This window comes from Mus pahari, chromosome 12 (genome assembly GCF_900095145.1).
Source record: "Mus pahari chromosome 12, PAHARI_EIJ_v1.1, whole genome shotgun sequence".
NCBI lineage: Eukaryota > Metazoa > Chordata > Mammalia > Rodentia > Muridae > Mus > Mus pahari.
In genome coordinates, this window is record NC_034601.1 from 11,779,010 (window position 1) to 11,797,307 (window position 18,298).

Genomic DNA, 18,298 nt, shown 5'->3' on the forward strand with positions numbered 1-18,298 from the left:
TCCTCCTCCTCTTCCTCATCTTCTGGTTCATTCTTCTTCTTTGAGCCTGTTGGCCTACCAGGACCCTTCTTTCCTGCTTCACTTTTGCCCTTGGCACGGTATGCAGCAATATCCTTTTCATACTTCTCCTTTAGTTTAGCTGCTTTCTGCTCATAAGGTTGTTTATCTTTGGCAGATTGCTCAGACCACATCTCACCCAGTTTCTTTGCAGTATCTCCAATAGACAGGCCAGGGTGTTCAAGTTTGATCTTTGGGCGATTTTCAGAGCAAAACAGGAAGAAGGCAGACGGTGGTCTCTTCGGAGCATTTGGGTCTTTTTTCTTTCCTTTCTTATCCCCTTTGGGAGGAACATAGTTCTTCATCTCCCTGTCATAGCGAGCTTTGTCGCTCTTGGCCAGATCTTCAAACTTGGACTTTTCCTTTGCGGACATGGTCTTCCATCTCTCGGAGCACTTCTTGGAGAACTCGGCGAAGTTGACCGACGAGTCGGGATGCTTCTTCTTGTGCTCCTCGCGGCAGGTCTGCACGAAGAAGGCGTACGAGGACATTTTGCCCCGCGGCTTGTTGGGGTCACCCTTGCCCATGACGACGGCGCGGGGATGGTCTACCTGGCGCGAGCGCTGCTTCCCTCAGACCTCCGCGGAGAGAGACTTCCTTCCCCAAGCTCCGGCGAGAACTCCACAAAAATCTCTTAAAGACTTACAGGAAAATACATCCAAATAGGTAAAAGAATTGAACAAAACCATCCAAGATCTAAAAATGGAAGTAGAAACAATAAAGAAATCACAAAAGAAGACAACTCTGGAGATAGAAAACCTAGGAAAGAGATCAGGAGCCATAGATGCAAGCAACACCAACAGAATACAAGAGATGGAAGAGAGAATCTCAGGTGCAGAAGATACCATAGAAAACATTGACACAACACTCAAAGAAAATGCAAAATGCAAAAAGATCCTAACCCGAAACATCCAGGGAATCCAGGACACAATGAGAAGACCAAACCTAAGGTTAAAATTATCTTAACATATAATTTTGAGCCATTTTATTCCACCAGGAAAACACAGATTTCTTCCCTTGTATGTTAAATGTCTATTGACATTGAAATTGTCCCAGTTTTGTTTATACAGCCATTTCTAGGAGGCACAGTTGCATATCAGACTCTCTAGTATTCTAGTAATCACCCTGCCATCTCTTCCTTGATGTTCCCAGAGTCATAGATGTGGGGATCGTGATGAAGATGTACAAGTTGGAGTTGGGTTCTCCATAGTTTGTTGATCTCTACATTGTAACTAGTTGTGGTTTTCTGCAATGTCTCTGTTGTGTGTGTGTGTGGGACTTTGATGAGAGGTGGTGACTACACTTATCCAGAAAAGGTGGGTAAATTACCACCCTTTCCTTTTGTTATTGCCAATATTCCATGCTCAAGGCTCATTTTATATTCTCTCTTATCCAAATGTAGAACCAGATATGTTACAAAGGAGCCTTGGTTGTATGGTTGCTAGCTGTAGTTTACCTCTGCTCTTGAACCCTTTAAGTAGATAGAACTGGGCAAAGTGTTCACATATAGTCTCATACATACCAATACACAATTACTTCTGTATATTCCCATCCCACCCATCTATCTGTTTTGAAAACCATGAGATGTAGACTACTTCTAATTCTAACTACATAATGTGTTCTCTTTTATGTTTACCCTTTCTGTATTTGTGACTGAAACTCAACATGCCTAAAATGAATTGATACCTTCTCAGAGCTCTCCAGTTCAGTTTTCTCCTGGATTCCTCATCCAATTTAATAGACCAGCACTATCGTGTTAGCCAAACCTTCAAGTTCTTCCATATCCTTCCTTTCCTGTACCACTAATCACTGATAGATCATTGCATCTTCCAATTGTTATAACATGTATCAACTTTTTACTTATTTGCTTGCTCTCATAAAGGAATTAGAGCTTTTTCCTCCTCTGTTAGTATTCACAACTAGTTTCTCCTATGTTCCAAAATTTCTAATAGCCACATAAGACACAAAGAATAAAATTCAAAGGCCTTACCATACTGTTTCAATCTTCATGATTGAATCTCAATGCTACCCATTCTATACACTATACAAGCATCTTTAAGTCTTTCTTTCCTATGAATCCCTAACAACTGCAAATTTATGCCTAAAATGCTCCCTGAATGCTCCCTGCCTGACAGGTTGGATTCCTGAACAGCCTGGCTTGGTTTCTGGTCCCACACTTGCACTTGTGTATTTTCATTTGGTTTTCAGTAGCCAGAGCAATCTCTTCAAAGCACAAATCAGATAACATCCATTGAATTCTGAAAACCTTGAACGCACCTCATCATCTGTAGAACAAAAGTCTAACTTCCTGTTCTGCCTTCCTCTATGCCCCTCTGTCTTGGCTTCCTAGAACTATCACATTCCTGGCACATAAAACAGAATAAGCTCCTTGAACATACCATGGAAGTTTCTATCTATAGCTGTCAGGCTCTATGCCTGGGATGTGTGCTTTCTGGCGTTTCTCAAGGCTGCTCCACTTTGCAACTAGGCCCCAGCTAAAGGGCTTCTTAAGCTTTCTTGACTGTTATTTCCAGGTGACTGTGCGCCCCTCCATATATTATTCCACATGACAGTGGTTTTCTTTCACATGGTAATAGTTAATGTTCTATAGGGGTTCAACTTTTACCATGGCCAGACCATTTTCTAAGAGCTTTATGGGGGTTGTCTCATTAGCATACATCAGCTCCATTGCACAGATGGCAGAAGTGAGGCCCCAAATAGTTATTATTTCCAAATTCACATAAACACAGGTTATCTCATTGCACATCTCTGCTCCACTTAAAAGAAAACTTGAGAGTATGTCTATCTCTTGTCCTTTGCTCTATATACCTAACCCTACAACATAAAATACCTTACAAGTACTTAGAAAATTATGTAACATGATCATCCCCACCATCCAGTTCCCAAACTTGAAAAAAAAAATACTTAGTATTTCTACATGTACTGTCTTTTCACCAAATTGCTTCATTTATTTACTTATTTGAGTAGATTTGCTAAGGAAGAGAATAGCAGAGAGCAGGAGCAGCTACAAGGAAAGAATCCCTCAAATTGAATATTAGCAAAAATTTCCCATATACTAGAACAATTCAAATCTGTTTTGGTTGTTGCTAAAGTACTGACTTTTATTAATGACATTAAAAATAATTTTTTGATGTGTATAGGTGGTTTGCCTACATATATGGAACTCACTCTGCAGACCAGGCTGGCCTCAAACTCACCACCTCCCTGTTCTAAAATTCAGTTTTAATACTACTAAGCAATATATAGAGATTTTTAGATTTTGGAGAACTCTAAATAAAAGACATTGGTAATAGTATCTAATGAATGAAATTTTATGCTCGTAAAGATTTGTTGATATCCTCTATTTCTTTCAAGACTTTTATTTCTGTTTCTAACAAGTTCTTCCTGATTCTTTTGGCAAGTAGGAAGAAGCTGTCACCTTTTATGGGACTTCCAGCACTCCCGAAGTTGAGCAACAGACTCTGCTAATGGAGTTCCCTGGTGATTTGGAACCTGTCAATCTGAAGCCTAGGCTGTGGTGCTCCTCCTGCTAGTCTAGTGGAGGGCCAGGGAAATAATGCATTCAGTTTGTGAATTCAACTTGTGACACCCCCCTCCCCCCCACTGAGTGGTCTAGATACAGAAGCTGTAACAACAATGTCAGTTTCCTGGGGTCAGCTATGGCTTGGGGTACAAAAGAACTCTGGCCACATAGAAGATAGCTCCCACAGTGGCCTTGGTGCTGCTTAGAAATTCCATTTTCCCAATGATTATATGACTCACTTAAGTCATCTTAAGTTGCAAGGAGGCAAGTTCATTATTACCAAACTTGATACATTCATGATATAGTCAATGAATGAGAAGTAAGTCTTGGATAGGGAAACTCTATGCACCCTCACCTGAATATCTCACCACACACCTTTAAAGGGCAAAATACAAAATGACGAGCAAATAATGTAATAAGATATGCCTTCTAGGGCTGGTGACATGGCTCAGTGGGTAAGAGCACCCGACTGCTCTTCCAAAGGTGCAGAGTTCAAATCCCAGAAACAACATGGTGGCTCACAACCATCCTTAACAAGATCTGACTCCCTCTTCTGGAGTGTCTGAAGACAGCTATAGTGTACTTACATATAATAAATAAATAAATCTTAAAAAAAAAGATATGCCTTCTATAAATATTATCATCTCTTTAATTAATTAATTAATTAATTAATTAATTAAATGTTAGTACACTGTAGCTGACTTCAGACAAACCAGAAGAGGGCATCAGATCTCATTACGGATGGTTGTGAGCCACCATGTGGTTGCTGGGATTTGAACTCAGGACCTCTGGAAGAGCACTCAATGCTCCTAACTGCTGAGCCATCTCTCCAGGCCCCCCCATCTCTCTCTTTCTTACTATGGCACAAACTGTTCTTTTACAAGGACTACGTGGCCATTCTTGCAAAAGTGGGTATTCTGATCTGAAAACAGCATTTTACTAATGGGTCTTTATATACAACTTGAACTCATAGCTGACAGAAAGAATAGCTTTGGTGAGGCGAGAGAGATGGCCTAGTGTGTAAAGTTCTTGCTGAATAAGCATGAGGGCTTGAACTAAGATCCCGGGCACTCATGTGAGAAGCCCAGTGTGGCAGTCCATGCCTGTAAGGCCAGTGCTGGAGTTAGGGCAGACAGGCTGTAATGGCTGTATGTCAACCTGATGCAAGCTAGAGTAATTTTAGATGAGGGAGCCTCAAATCAGAAAATTCCCGTGTCAGACTGGCCTATGAGTAAGCCTGCAGTGCATTTCCTTGATTAATGTGGGAGGATCCAGCACACTGTGTGTGGTACCACAGTGGTGGTCCTGGGTGATACAAGAAGCAGCCTGAGCAAGCCGTGAGGAACAAACAAGCCAGTAGGCTGTATTGCTCCACAGTCATTTCAGCTCCTGCCTCCAGGTTGCTGCATTGAGTTACTGCCCAGAGTTCCCTCAGTGATACATTACAAGCTATAAATATGTAAAATAGCTTCATAGTGCTTTCTGGACATTTAGTCTATCAAATGTATGATCTCCAGCTTCTGTGAGAGACCTTGTCTCAGAAACTAAGGTTTGTGTGTGGTGTGTGGTGTGTGAGTGGGGTCTAAATAGTGAACTCCAGGCTACCAAACAATAACATCAAAGGCAGATACTCCCACACTTGCACATTCATGTGAACACCACACAAATATAGCTTAGTTTTATAGGATTCACAAGGTAAATATAATACTCACCCCCACATGCATACATACATGTATATACCACACAAGTGTGTGCCACACAGATACATCTGTAGCTTTATAGGGTTCACCAGGTAAACACGACACTCTTACATTTACTCACTACTGTATGGTAAGTAGAAAACATAAGGCGGAATAAAATCCATCCATCCATCCATCCATCCATCCATCCATCCATCCATCCATCCATATATATTGTTTGACGGTGGTGAAGAATGCAATTGATAAAAAGAATCTATTTGACCACTGCCACACTTGCTTCCTAAGTGAAGGTTGCAAACATTAATAAAATGTGTTTCCTAAATTGGTGAAGTTTAGATATCTGTGAGTTCCACAGAGATCAAGTAAATAGATCTTCATTATATTTTCATTTTTTTGAAAGTAGTTCATGTAATATGCTCCAAAATGGGAAAAGTGAAAGGTAATCAAAACTCCAAACATTTTATTTAAAAAGATCACCACTACCACACACACCAACATGTACACAACCACACATATACAAACACTCACTACCACACACACCACAACCAGAATAGCTAAATAAAAAATACTGAGAATGGCAGACGCTGTTAAAGAAGCAGGCAACAAGGTTAGTTTAATGTTGTTAATGTAGTTAATGTCTATTGGCCTTCATTCATGTGCCCAGCTATTCTTTGTCTTTGTCTGCCTCTCTCATACACTAATTTTTTTATTTAACAAAAAATAAAAAGTTAACCTCTTCTCAAACACATTTCAATGACATTAAAAACTTTACCGAACACAATTATAGCATTTACTAATAAAAATATCTAGGTTCTATGTTGGTAAACATAATCACTCCTTTTTTTTTTAAACCACAAACATGCTGTCCCAACACACCCCAGGATAAACACCTTCTAGTTAGTATATTCTCATCAGAATTTTGATTAGACAGAAAAGTCACACGTCGGTGACACTGACCTTTCAACCAGGGTGTGCTAGGTGAGAAAGGACTTTTAGAGTCCATACCTCTCAGGAACCATGGGAGTGACTTGAGCTTAGGGTCAGGCAGGACAAGGACACACATTCACAGTCTGAGATACAACAGACTCAGTGTGGTGGCTGCAGTTCTAGACTTTGTTTAAATGGGCCACGTGACCAGAAAAGACCCTCCTCTTTCTCATGTATTACGTCTGACTGATGCATGCTTTCATCTTTTTATCTTTCCCTTCCTTTGTCATTTCCACCTTAGTCTTAAAAAGATAGGACAAAGGTTGGTGCCGAAGGCCCAGTGGTTAGGAGGGTGTGATGCTCTTTCAGAGGACCAGAATACTCCTCCTCTTAGCAGCTAACCAATGCCTGAAACCACTCCAGGAAATCTGATGCTGTCTTCCAACGTCAATGGGCACAATGAGCATACCCATATGCAGACAGACAGACACACACCCATATCTACAGCAAGGAAGAAGGTCTGGAGGCTGAAATTCGGCTCTTTTTCAAGGCCTACTCCTTCATGAGGAAGAACACTGGAATCTTTCCTAGTTACCGGGCTTGCGGAAAGAAGTAAGAGTAACAACAGAACACTATTTACTTTGTTTCTCATCTCATCAGAGTCTAAGATGACTGACCTTTGTTTCAAATGTTTTCCACTCATCAAGAAATAACATGCTAAAAGCAATGTTAATTAACTTAATTGCTGGATATTGATACCTGTTTTGACAGGAGAGTTCTTTCCAGGTAAAAGCTGTGATACTGTATTGCTCATAAGCAGATGAAATTAGTTTTATTTCAAAATCATCTATAGCAGTGTTGGTTCTCACCAGTTGAGAATACCTTCTTTGTGAGTATGACCTTGGGATTTGAATCTGCAGCCTCATGTGTGTTAATCAAGTGCTACACTAGTGAGCTATATTCTCCAGTCCCAAAATAACTTCTTATACTGTGAATGTGAAATAACTTGGGTCCGACTTTCATTAAGGCTAACTGTCTCTTGCATTTGCCAGCTTTAATGCTCACAGACAAACCTGGCTCCACGTGCCATCTCAACCTGGTATGGGAATCCCAAATAGTGGGCATCTCCAATACGCCCCTTCTAGACTACTGCGTAGACGCCCTGAAGGCTTGGTACTGTGTGGGAAGTTTGAGTACTTTATTGCAGGACTTGTAAAAACAAACAAATAAATGAGACGGGATCTAAAGACCATACCCGCAGCATTTAGATATTCTAGTGGCCAAGTTCCTTCCCTCTTGAATAGTCGAAAATGTTGAACAGAAGAAAACTTTCACTGATGTTCTACAGACAAAAGGTTTCATGACTTCAACCTAAAGTAAATATAACATGTAAACTAATCACATGAGAATGGGACTCAGAATAAATTTATTGAAAATCTTGAAAATATTTAGGTCTGATAATCTGAGGCTAATCCTTGGACTCCACAGGGTGGAACATGATAAGCAACTCCTAGAAGTTGTCCTCTGACTCCACACAGGCACCACAGCACAAACATGCCTCCTCCCAAATAATTAATACTGAAGGATCAGACTGACAGTTCTCTGGTCACATTATTCTATGCACAACCTGAGCCATGAACACAAACAGCACAAAATAAAATGTTGAATAATGCAGCTTTTATTTTGAGTTTTGCCAGATCTAGCCCCTGTCTGAGAACCATGTGTTAGCTCTCAAATATTAGGAAGCAAAACGTCACTAATTGTTTGAAAGAGATTAATTCAACCAGTAGGGTAAATCACAATATAGGATAGATCACTATTATAACAAATATTTTTCATGTTATATAATAAAAAAAAATGTTGCAAGAAAGTGTTTTCTGGCTTCACCTCCATTTCTCTAAAAATAGACAACTCCAGAAGGCCTCACTCATATGTTCCATTTGGGTGCTGGGCTGGGGGATGTGTGTACAGACTTTTCTTTCACATCTGTGACTCCTGCAAAAATATCTGGCAGTACATTCAGTTCTGTGTCTTAAAACTCACAGGGCCAATTCTAAAATAATGTTATAAATGCTCATGGTTATCATCACCTAACTAATCTAAAATGGCAGGTCCTCCAGCTTCCTAAGATCGTTGTAGGGAAATGACGAAATTCTAGGTGCTGGTCTGCTTAGAAGGACATACAGTTTGTCATGAAATTTAAATCTGAATTTCACAAGTGATACCCACGTGGCTTAAAAATATCTCTAATGTATTAAATATGCAACAATTAGGAGGTAAGAATCCCAAGGACTGTAAAGAAAAGCTTCTCACTTCCCTAATAGAAATCTTTCTTAAAACCTAAGGGCACAGAGAATCCACAGCCTTATTCAAACCACAATTAAAAAGCTTTGGGACAGTCCCAGATACAGCCTCAGCTCTTTGAGCACATCCAGGACAGGACAGAACACTTTCACATCAGGAAATGATCACAAATGTGGGTGTACTTCAGCTTCTTCACTACTGGCTCCTCCCTCTGAACCCCTTCTCTTGGAGAGCCAAAGCTGCTGGTTCCCTTCCTGTTCTAACAGTCTCTACCTTTCCAGTAATGCAAGACTTTCACTGTTCTGAATCAGGAAGCAGATCTGATTTACAGATCATGAGAACAAGGAACAGGAAAATGAGATCAGCCACACAGGCATGCTCAGAAGGCAGGGCTGCAGGCTGTGTGTTATTTGCTGAATAAGAAGTTCATTTCTTCTTGCCCACATCTAGCACATATTCTGAGTATGGCAGCCAAGATGGATGCATGGATAGCTAAGAAAAGCTACTATCCAGTGGACATTCAAGAATAATATTTATAGAAGAATGAAGTCACTAGAGTATGTACATTTACTATACTACAAAATAGTGTGTGGAATTATAACCATCTCTCTCTGTAATGCTGAGAAACCTGAAGCTGCTAGCAATAAACAAACAAGTCAATGTCACATGCTCGAGTCAGACCCAAGCTGGCATTAGAATTTAGGCCACTGAGTACACTATTTGTATTTATTTAGGCCACTGAGTACACTATTGGAATACTCTTTCCCGCTAACCTCTACTGCCCTTTTTAAGAACTTACATTAATTCTTGCTTTCATTTTATACTTTTATTTTTATGCTACTTGCTTGTTTCTTTTGGGGTGCTTCTCTTCCTCCTCACTTTGCTCCCTGAAATGAGAGAAAGTACCCATGGGAAATCCAAGGTGATGCATACATGGCCAGGAAAGCGAAGGACAGCAGAAAGGGCACAGGACACGGACAGGGAGAACAAAGGGGCACAATGGCTAGGAGAACAAACCAGACATAATGACAGTTGGTCAGTCTACAAAAGGAACAGAGCTCACCTGACACTGGCAAAAACAACAACAACAACAACAACAAAACAAATAAACAAACAAAAAAGGGTAAAATTAATACATAATTCTTTAATAAAACTTTCAGATTTTTATCTTGGTTCAAAACTGAGGTGTGACCTGCTTTGATAGTGGCCGGGTGCTGACGATCAGAAGCCCTAGGCATTGTATGTGGTCCGCAGTACTATCCTACGGAGCTATGTGCCCTGGCCTGGATAATTTTATGATTTATAATATTTGAGAGGTAACATGTTTTGAGAAAGTTTAACATTTTAACATTTTGGAGCCATTTTACATCATGTGGCAGGAACCAGATGATATGAAAATTAATATAGGAATTAATTAATATACTATATTTACTAACATATGCTAATTATATATTAATATATACCACTGCAATTTCATTTTTTGAAAGGTAGTTAAAAAAAAAAATCCCATACTTACACCTTCCATCATTGTTTTGATGTAGAATGTGTGAGGTTAGAGCTGAACCTACAACAGAGGTTGAAAATTCCGTCTTTATTGACAGTACAAAAAAAAAAATCTAGACATCAGACATCTCCCTACCTAAACAGATCAGAAGTTGTGGACCAAATGCTTACTTCTACTATTTTTGTAGGTGAACATCTACTGGTCCACAGCAATATCATCTATTTATGTATTCTAAGCCTGCTTTAGATGGTTGTTGGGAATAGAGAAACTGGCATGGCCTGCCAAGTCTAAACACTGTGTTTGCCCATGTTATATTTGAAAAAAAAATCAAGACCGAGGGTAGTTGTCAGTTCATCTGTCTACCTCATTAACTCTGAACTTCTTCTGTGAGATGGTGATGGTAACAGCAGAAGACTCACCTTACCCTAACGTAGGAATTACTAAATCATTTATACTGTTCAGGAATGGGAAGAAAATGTCAGGAAAGTGAAAATGTCCTTAACCGGCTGAACTGGCTACACCTCTTTACACACAGAAAGAATGCCAGCCCTTCTATTTTCACAAATTACTCATTAAGCATTTTTTTAAAAGCCTAAGCTCTCTTTGTGAGCAATGAGACTGATTCACAGAAAAGAAAAATGGCTAAAATCTCTAAGCAAGTCTCTCTCTCACACACATACACCTAATAAACCTTCTTATTTAAGAGGTTTTTCACTTTGTTACAAAGAAAAATACATTCTAATGAAAGGTATTAATTTATCCTAAATTAATGATTCATATAAAAAGTTAACTTTTGCCTTCAGGCAGTTTACTCTGAAAAGCCACAGTAATATGAGTGGTTCTGTTTAACTTAACTAGAGATAGTTGATTAAATTATTCTCTACCCCCCAAAGGATGATACCTAGTTGTGTTTGAAACAATAATGACTTTCTCCGTCTGATTTAAAACATCGAAAAAAAACCAAAAAACCAAACCTTGGTAACTAGGATTTGGCTCTGCTTGAATGCACCATCTAAGGATGACTAGTTTAATAGGAAGTGATCTATATTTTGGAGTCTTTTGTTTGTTTTTGCAGTATGGAGTGGAACTGCATCCAGGGAGCATTAACATGGACATTCTCAATCACATCACATGACTGCACAAGTGGCTTTATGTAAACAGCACTAGTGGCTTCATGAGTAATAAAACCTGTTTCCGTCAGAAGCCCTTTGTCATGCGTAAGAGACCTGCACACTAATAGGCAGGCCTGGCTTCTATTAACCAGCTACAGCTGGTTCATTGTTATAAAAAGAACTAATGAAAACACAAATGCTAACTTCTCAACTTCTTCCACGTCAAGGCTGTAAAGACAGCCCCTTCCAAAGGCTCTCAGTGAATGATCTGGCTGGACCTGGTTCCCTTAAGTTGTTTACTGAACAGTATGTGCAAGGAATGTGCCAAGGACCAGTGGTCGGGCGGAGCTTAGCATGGTCTGCTAATATGAATACCTTTTTTTTTTTTTTTTTCTGGAAGTTCTTGGGTTTAGTTCTGCAACAAACAGGAGACAGAAGAATTTCTAAAGCAAGGGGAGAAGACTCTCAGTAATTTGTTTTCCTTCCCCCTCTTCCTCTAAACTCTCTTCTTTCCTTGAAGAAAGAGTCCCATGTATCCTGGGCTGGCTGCACAGTAGAGGATGATCTTGAACGACTGTTCTTTCAGTCGCTGCCTTCTGAATGCTGAGGTTATAGACACGTACCCCAATGCTCACTCTTCCTTATATGTGTATGTTTGTGTATACACAAACACATATAATATGCACGTGTATATAGGTAAGCAGTGACTCTCCATTCTCATTCTACAGGACTTGCCTTGTTTTCTAAGATGGAGTCTATAGCTAGGGCATGGGATTTTGCTAGCAGGTTAGACTGGCTGACTATGGAACCCCAGGGCTCTTTTTGTCTCCATCTCCCCCCAGTGTTGATAATACTGGGGGACCTCATCATGCTAGTTTTGAGTGGGTGCTGGGGAATGATCTCAGGCTCTCATGCTTGCACACTTTACCAGCTGAGCTAGCTCCCTAGCTCCCAGGTTCTCTAATTAAAAAAAAATAATTAAGTATTATGGGGATTTTGCCTGAATCTATGTCTGATCATCATGTGTATGCACATGGTGCCCATATAGGCCAAATGAGGGCATCAGCTACCATGGAACTGGAGTTATAGACCATTGTGAGAAGCCATGGTAATGGAAATTGAACCTGGGTCCCTTGAAGAGCAGCAAATACTCTTAACCTCTGTGTCATCTCTGCAGCACAGCTAGATTTTTTTTTTTTTTTTGATACAGAGCACAGACAGCAGAGGTTGGCCTCAAAATTTTGACCATCCTGCTTCAGCTGCCAGAGTACAGGATTATACACATGTGTCATAACATGGGAAAGTCATTTCTTAAGCTTACCTACAGAATCATTAAGTCTGAGTTATGGCAATGCCATAGCTCATATTTTAAATTATTTTTTTTTGTTGTTGTTGTTTTGAGATTGGCACTAGCTATGTAGCCCAGGCTGGCCTTGATCTTTTGATGTTTTCAAGAAGTAGGATTGAAAAGTATCCACCATACCTGACTCTAAATTCTTTAGGAAAACAATTTCTTGTTGACTTATCTTCTAACTTTGTTCTATTTCATCTTATACTAAATACGACTATTGAACAAGGTCAAGATTAAAATGAAGAGAGTATATGAATTATTTCATATCATAGAGATTAATCTTACCTTTTAATATGTTTGAAATATCAACTTAAAATCTAGGGAGGGGCACTGGCATTTTGGACAGCTGGTGTTATTCATTGAGCTGCACAAGGTTTTTTCCTCTGTACCCATTGAGGGGACCATGCTTAATGCCTGAGCCATTGACTCGCAGTGCAGACACTAACTTGTGAGTCATCCCTCTACCCAGGACTCGTACCCTAACTTCCATCCTCTGGTTCAACCTTCCACCACGGGGTCTTATTTTCCCATGTATACCCATCTAGGGCACTGAGAGGCCATAGTACCGATAGAGAGACACAGTTAGTGGTTAGAAGTAAGTAGCCTTTGCCTTATTCAGGCTTATTCTTTAACTAGTCATCTGAAGGTCTATGTGGTCATTTCAATAAAAAATGGCTCTCATAGGCCAATAGGGAATGGCACTACTAGGAGGTGGGATCTTCTTGGAGAAAGTGTGTCGCAGTTCGCTTCCTGCTGCCTGCAGATCCAGATGTAGAACTCTCAGCTCCTTCTCCAGCATCATGTCTTCATGCATGTTACCAAGCTTCCTGCCATGACTATAATGGACTAAACCTCTGAACTATAAGCCACCCCCAATCAAATGTTTTCCTTTATAAGAATTGTCATGGTCATGGTATATCTTCATAGCAATAAAACCCTAAAATAGATAGCCCCTCTCTTTCATAGGCAGGAGGAATAGCAGCTAAGTGAATTTTCCATTGGAAGTGGTAAATTCCTGACCTTAAGTCAAATTGTTTTATATGTTCTCCTCAGGACTGTCTTTCCAGCATTAGTTTTCAAGTTATTCATGGTTGTTTGTAAATAGCTTTACATTTAAAGTTTGTAGACAGGTAGTTGTTCATAGCAGCTTTACTTGTAATAACCAGGAACTAGAGCAACCCAGATGTCCGTCAACTGAAGAATATCTAAAGAAAATGTGGCACATTTACACAATGGAATACTACTTAGCTATTTAAAAACAAGGGTATCATGAAATTTGCAGGCAAACTGATGGAATGAGAAAACATCATCCTGCATGAGGTAACCCAGACCCAAAAGGACATGCATGGTGTATACTCACTTATAAGTCGATATTATCCAGGACACCCACACTACATGAGCTGAGAGCCTCCAGCAAGCAGATGATGGAAAGAAATGCAGAGACCCACAGCTAAACATTGGATGGAGCTTGTGAAATCTTGTGGAAGATTTGGGGGAAGGATTGAGAAACCTGGAGGGGATAGGAACTCCATAAGATGGCCAACAGAGTCCACTCAGCTGCCCTTGGGATCTACCAGAGAGCTAAGCTGTACCTAGGCCCCCACCTGCCTCCTGCACTTATGTAGCAGATATGTAGCATGGGCTTCACACAAGTCCCCCAACAACTGGAGCTTACCCTGACTGTATTGCCTGCTTATGGATCCTGTTCCCTTAACAGGACTGCCTTGGCTAGCCTCAGTGGAAGAGGAGGTGCTCTCTGTAGGTTGGTATCCATGTGGTACCTCCCCCTTCTCAGAGGTGAAAGAGAAGCTGAATGGAGGGAGGGGCCATGTGAATTGGGGCTATGAGCAGGATGTAATGGGACTAAATAAATAAATTAATGGAAAAAAAAAAAAGAAAAAAAAACAAATTCCAAGAAGCATGGAATTCTGGCAAAAACTTATGGAGTAGGCATGCAATAGAGCTAAGGAGCGGAGTTCTCAAAAGTTGCTAATAAGGGTTTAATTTCATTAGTTTCCAGGAAATTGTCAATTAAAATTTGTTTTAAGCCTCCATCTAACCCTGGTCAGAATTGCTATCATCAAGAAAACAAAGGCAGATTTCTCCACTTCTCCTCGCTCACTGCCATCTGCAAGCATGCACGCTGAGTTCAGATCTGTGGCCATGGCTCTCTTCATTTTGTGAACCCTCTTTGCCTGGCCTAGCTTCCGACCGGTGCTTTAGCAGTCATGTCTCCATATTTCAGTTAAACCAGCTTCACCTAGCCTAGCTCAGGCTATCCATCTCTTACACTACTGCAATCTAATAATAAAGGCCAAATGATCACATCAGACAGACACACAAAATCAAAAACAACATTAGTGGTCTGAACAACTTTTTCCCCATCAAACCCACTAGTCTCATAGAAGTATTGTATAATGAGAACTCCCTAGATAAACCTCAGGACACAAAATTTAAAAGAACAATAATAAACCTTATGAAAGAATCCAGTCAATTTAAGAAGACACAAACCCTTCACCAACTCCATGATGATAGCAATAAATGCTTAGTGATATTCAAGAAATTTACAAACAGACAGCTGAGTATAATAATGAAGCGAATCTAGGGTTGAAAAACTGAACTTAATAAAGAGGTATACATACTGAAGGGAACGCAAAGCTGAAATGAAGATGGAACTGAAAATATCAAAACTCCAGTTATACATCTAACAAGTCAGGCAGAAGATAGACTATCAGGACTCAAAGATGCAATAGAGGGTCTAGCTAAAATAAACAACAACAACAGCAAAAAATTAAAAGGCACAGGACAGGAACATACAAGAAATGTTGGACACCATCAGAAGATCGAATATTGGAATTATAAGCATAGATGGAAACAGAATCTCAGGTCAATGGCAGAAACTAGACCATCAACAAGATTATAGAGGAAAACTTCCCCAAACTAAGGAAAGACACGCCCATAGAGATACAGGAAGCACACAGAAACCCAGATAAGACCAAACAAGAAACACTTTAAGACGTATCACAATTACCCAGAAGAAAAAAAAATATTGAAAGCTGCAAGAGAAAAAACACAAACTATATAAAAAGGAAAGGCCATCAGAATAATATGTAATTTCTCAACTAAAATGCTGAAAGTCTAAAGTACCCGGAGTTACAAGTTCTAGAAGACTATGATTACTGCCAACTTAAGACTACTGTACCCAGCAAAACTGTCTGCTATAGATGAAAGAGAGAAATTTCTATAATCCCAATAATCTTTAAAGAAAATCACATACAACAGAAAAATACTATGAAGAATACTGAAAGCAATACTCTAGATTGAAGCACAGCAGAGGAAACAAATGAAGTAATAATTTATTTAAAAAAAAACAAACAAACCACAACAAACAACACAAAGCAGCAAAAAGGATCAAAATGACCACAATATACATACACCTTTCAACAACACTCTAAATATTAATAGCCTCAGTTATTCATTTAAAAGGAACAGACTAGCTGAATGAAAAAAGAAACAAAATCCATCTGCCTGTTGCCTATGTGAAATGCTTAGCTTTAAAGATAGTTCAACATCCTTAGTCATCAGGGAAATGCAAATCAAAACAACCCTGAGATTCCACCTCACACCAGTCAGAATGGCTAAGATCAAAAACTCAGGTGACAGCAGATGCTGGTGAGGATGTGGAGAAAGGAACACTCCTTGATTGCTGGTGGGATTGCAAGCTGGTACAACCAGTCTGGAAATCAGTTTGGGGTTCCTCAGAAAATTGGACTAGTACTACTGGATGATCCAGCAATACCTCTCCTGGGCATATACCCAGAAGATGTTCCAACTTGTAATAAGGACACACGCTCCATTCTGTTCATATCAGCCTTATTTATAATAGCCAGGAGCTGGAAAGAACCCAGATGTTCTTTAACAGAGGAATGGATAAAAAAAAAAAAAGTGGTACATTTACACAAAGGAATACTACTCAGCTATTAAAACGATGAATTCATGAAGTTCTTAGAAAAATAGTTAGAACTAGAAAATGTTATCCTGAGTGAGGTAACCCAGTCACAAAAGAACACACATGGTATGCACTCACTGATAACTGGATACTAGGCCATAAGCTCCAAATAATCAGGATACAATTCACAGACCATATGAAACTCAAGAAGAAGGAAGACCAAAGTATAGATACTTATTTCCTTCTTAGATCGAGAACAAAATAATCACAGGAGCAAATATGGAGACAAAGTGTAGAGCAGAGACTAAAGGAAAGGGCACCCAGAGACTGTCCCACTTGGGGATTCATCCCATATACAGTTACCAAACCCAGACACTATTGTGGATGCCAAAAAGTACATTTCCCTGATGACTAAGGATGTTGAACATTTCTTTAGGTGCTTCTTGGCCATTCGATATTCCTTAGTTGACAAATTCTTTGTTTAGCTCTTTACCCCATTTTTTAATAGGTTATTTGGTTCTCTGGAGTCTAACTTCTTGAGTTCTTTGTATATATTGGATATTAGCCCTCTATTGAATGTAGGATTGGTAAAGATTTTTTCCCAATCTGTTGGTCAAAATATCACTATTTGCAGATGATATGAGCATATACTTAAGTGACCCCAAAAATTCCACCATTGAACTCTTAAATCTGATAAACAACATTAGTAAAGTGGATGGATATAAAATTAACTCAAATGAGTGGCCTTTCTCTACTCAAAGGACAATCAGGCTGAGAAAGAAATTAGGGAAATGACACCCTTCACAATAGCCGCAAATAATATTACATATCTTGGTGTGACTCTAACCAAGCAAGTGAAAGATCTATATGACAAGAACATCAAGTCTCTGAAGAAAGAAATTGAAGATCTCAGAAGATGGAAAGATCTCCCATGCTCATGGATTGGCAGAATTAATATAGTAAAAATGGCCATCTTGCCAAAGGCAATCTACAGATTCAATGCAATCCCCATCAAAATTGCAACTCAATTCTTCACAGAGTTAGAAAGAGGAATTTGCAAATTCATTTGGAATAACAAAAACCCCAAGAGAGTGAAAACTATTCTCAACAATAAAAGAACTTCTGGGAGAATCACCATCCCTGACCTCAAGCTGTGTTACAGAGCAATAGTGATAAATTTTTTATGGTACTGGTACAGTGACAGGCAGGAAGATCAATGGAATAGAATTGAAGATCCAGAAATGAACCCACACACTTATGGTCACTTGCTCTTTGACAAAGGAGCTAAAACCATCCAGTGGAAAAAAGACAGTTTTCAACAAACGGTGCTGGTTTGACTGGTTATCATGTAGAAGGATGCAAACCGACCCACTCTTATCTCCTTGTACAAAGCTCAAGTCCAAGTAGATCAAGGACCTCCACATAAAACCAGACACAGTGAAACTTATAGAGGAGAAAGTGAGGAATAACCTCGAACATATGGGCACAGGGGAAAAGTTCCCGAACAGAACACCAATGGCTTGTGCTGTAAGATCAAGAATGGACAAATGGGATCTCATAAAATTGCAAAGNTTCTGTAAGGCAAAGGACACTGTCAATAAGACAAAAAGGTATATACTGTTTCAAATAGCAGTCTCTTAGAGTCACAGACTGTCAAATTGCCACTTAATTTTTAAAGAATTGTTACTGTAATGATTATTTTAGGTATAGTAACACATGTCATTCTTTTCCATAATCCTACAAAATACTTCTTAAATTTTTATTACTTTCTATAACATAAATATGCAACAATTTCAGGTAGTGCAGGTCCTGATGGTGGTGTGGTTGATATACCATGTATACTACTGATC

General features: G+C 39.5%; 2 protein-coding genes across 2 annotated transcripts in view; both read right to left on the minus strand.

Annotated features, from left to right (window-relative positions):
• Positions 1–18,298, minus strand: part of Spidr (scaffold protein involved in DNA repair) — a 219,811-nt gene that overhangs the window by 60,476 nt on the left and 141,037 nt on the right. The window lies entirely within an intron of this gene.
• On the minus strand, positions 3–673 carry LOC110329963 (high mobility group protein B2; the record flags this gene model as incomplete). Its single annotated transcript, XM_021209910.1, has 1 exon — positions 3–673. A coding segment is annotated over exon 1 (582 nt), but the record flags the coding sequence as incomplete, so codon positions are not given.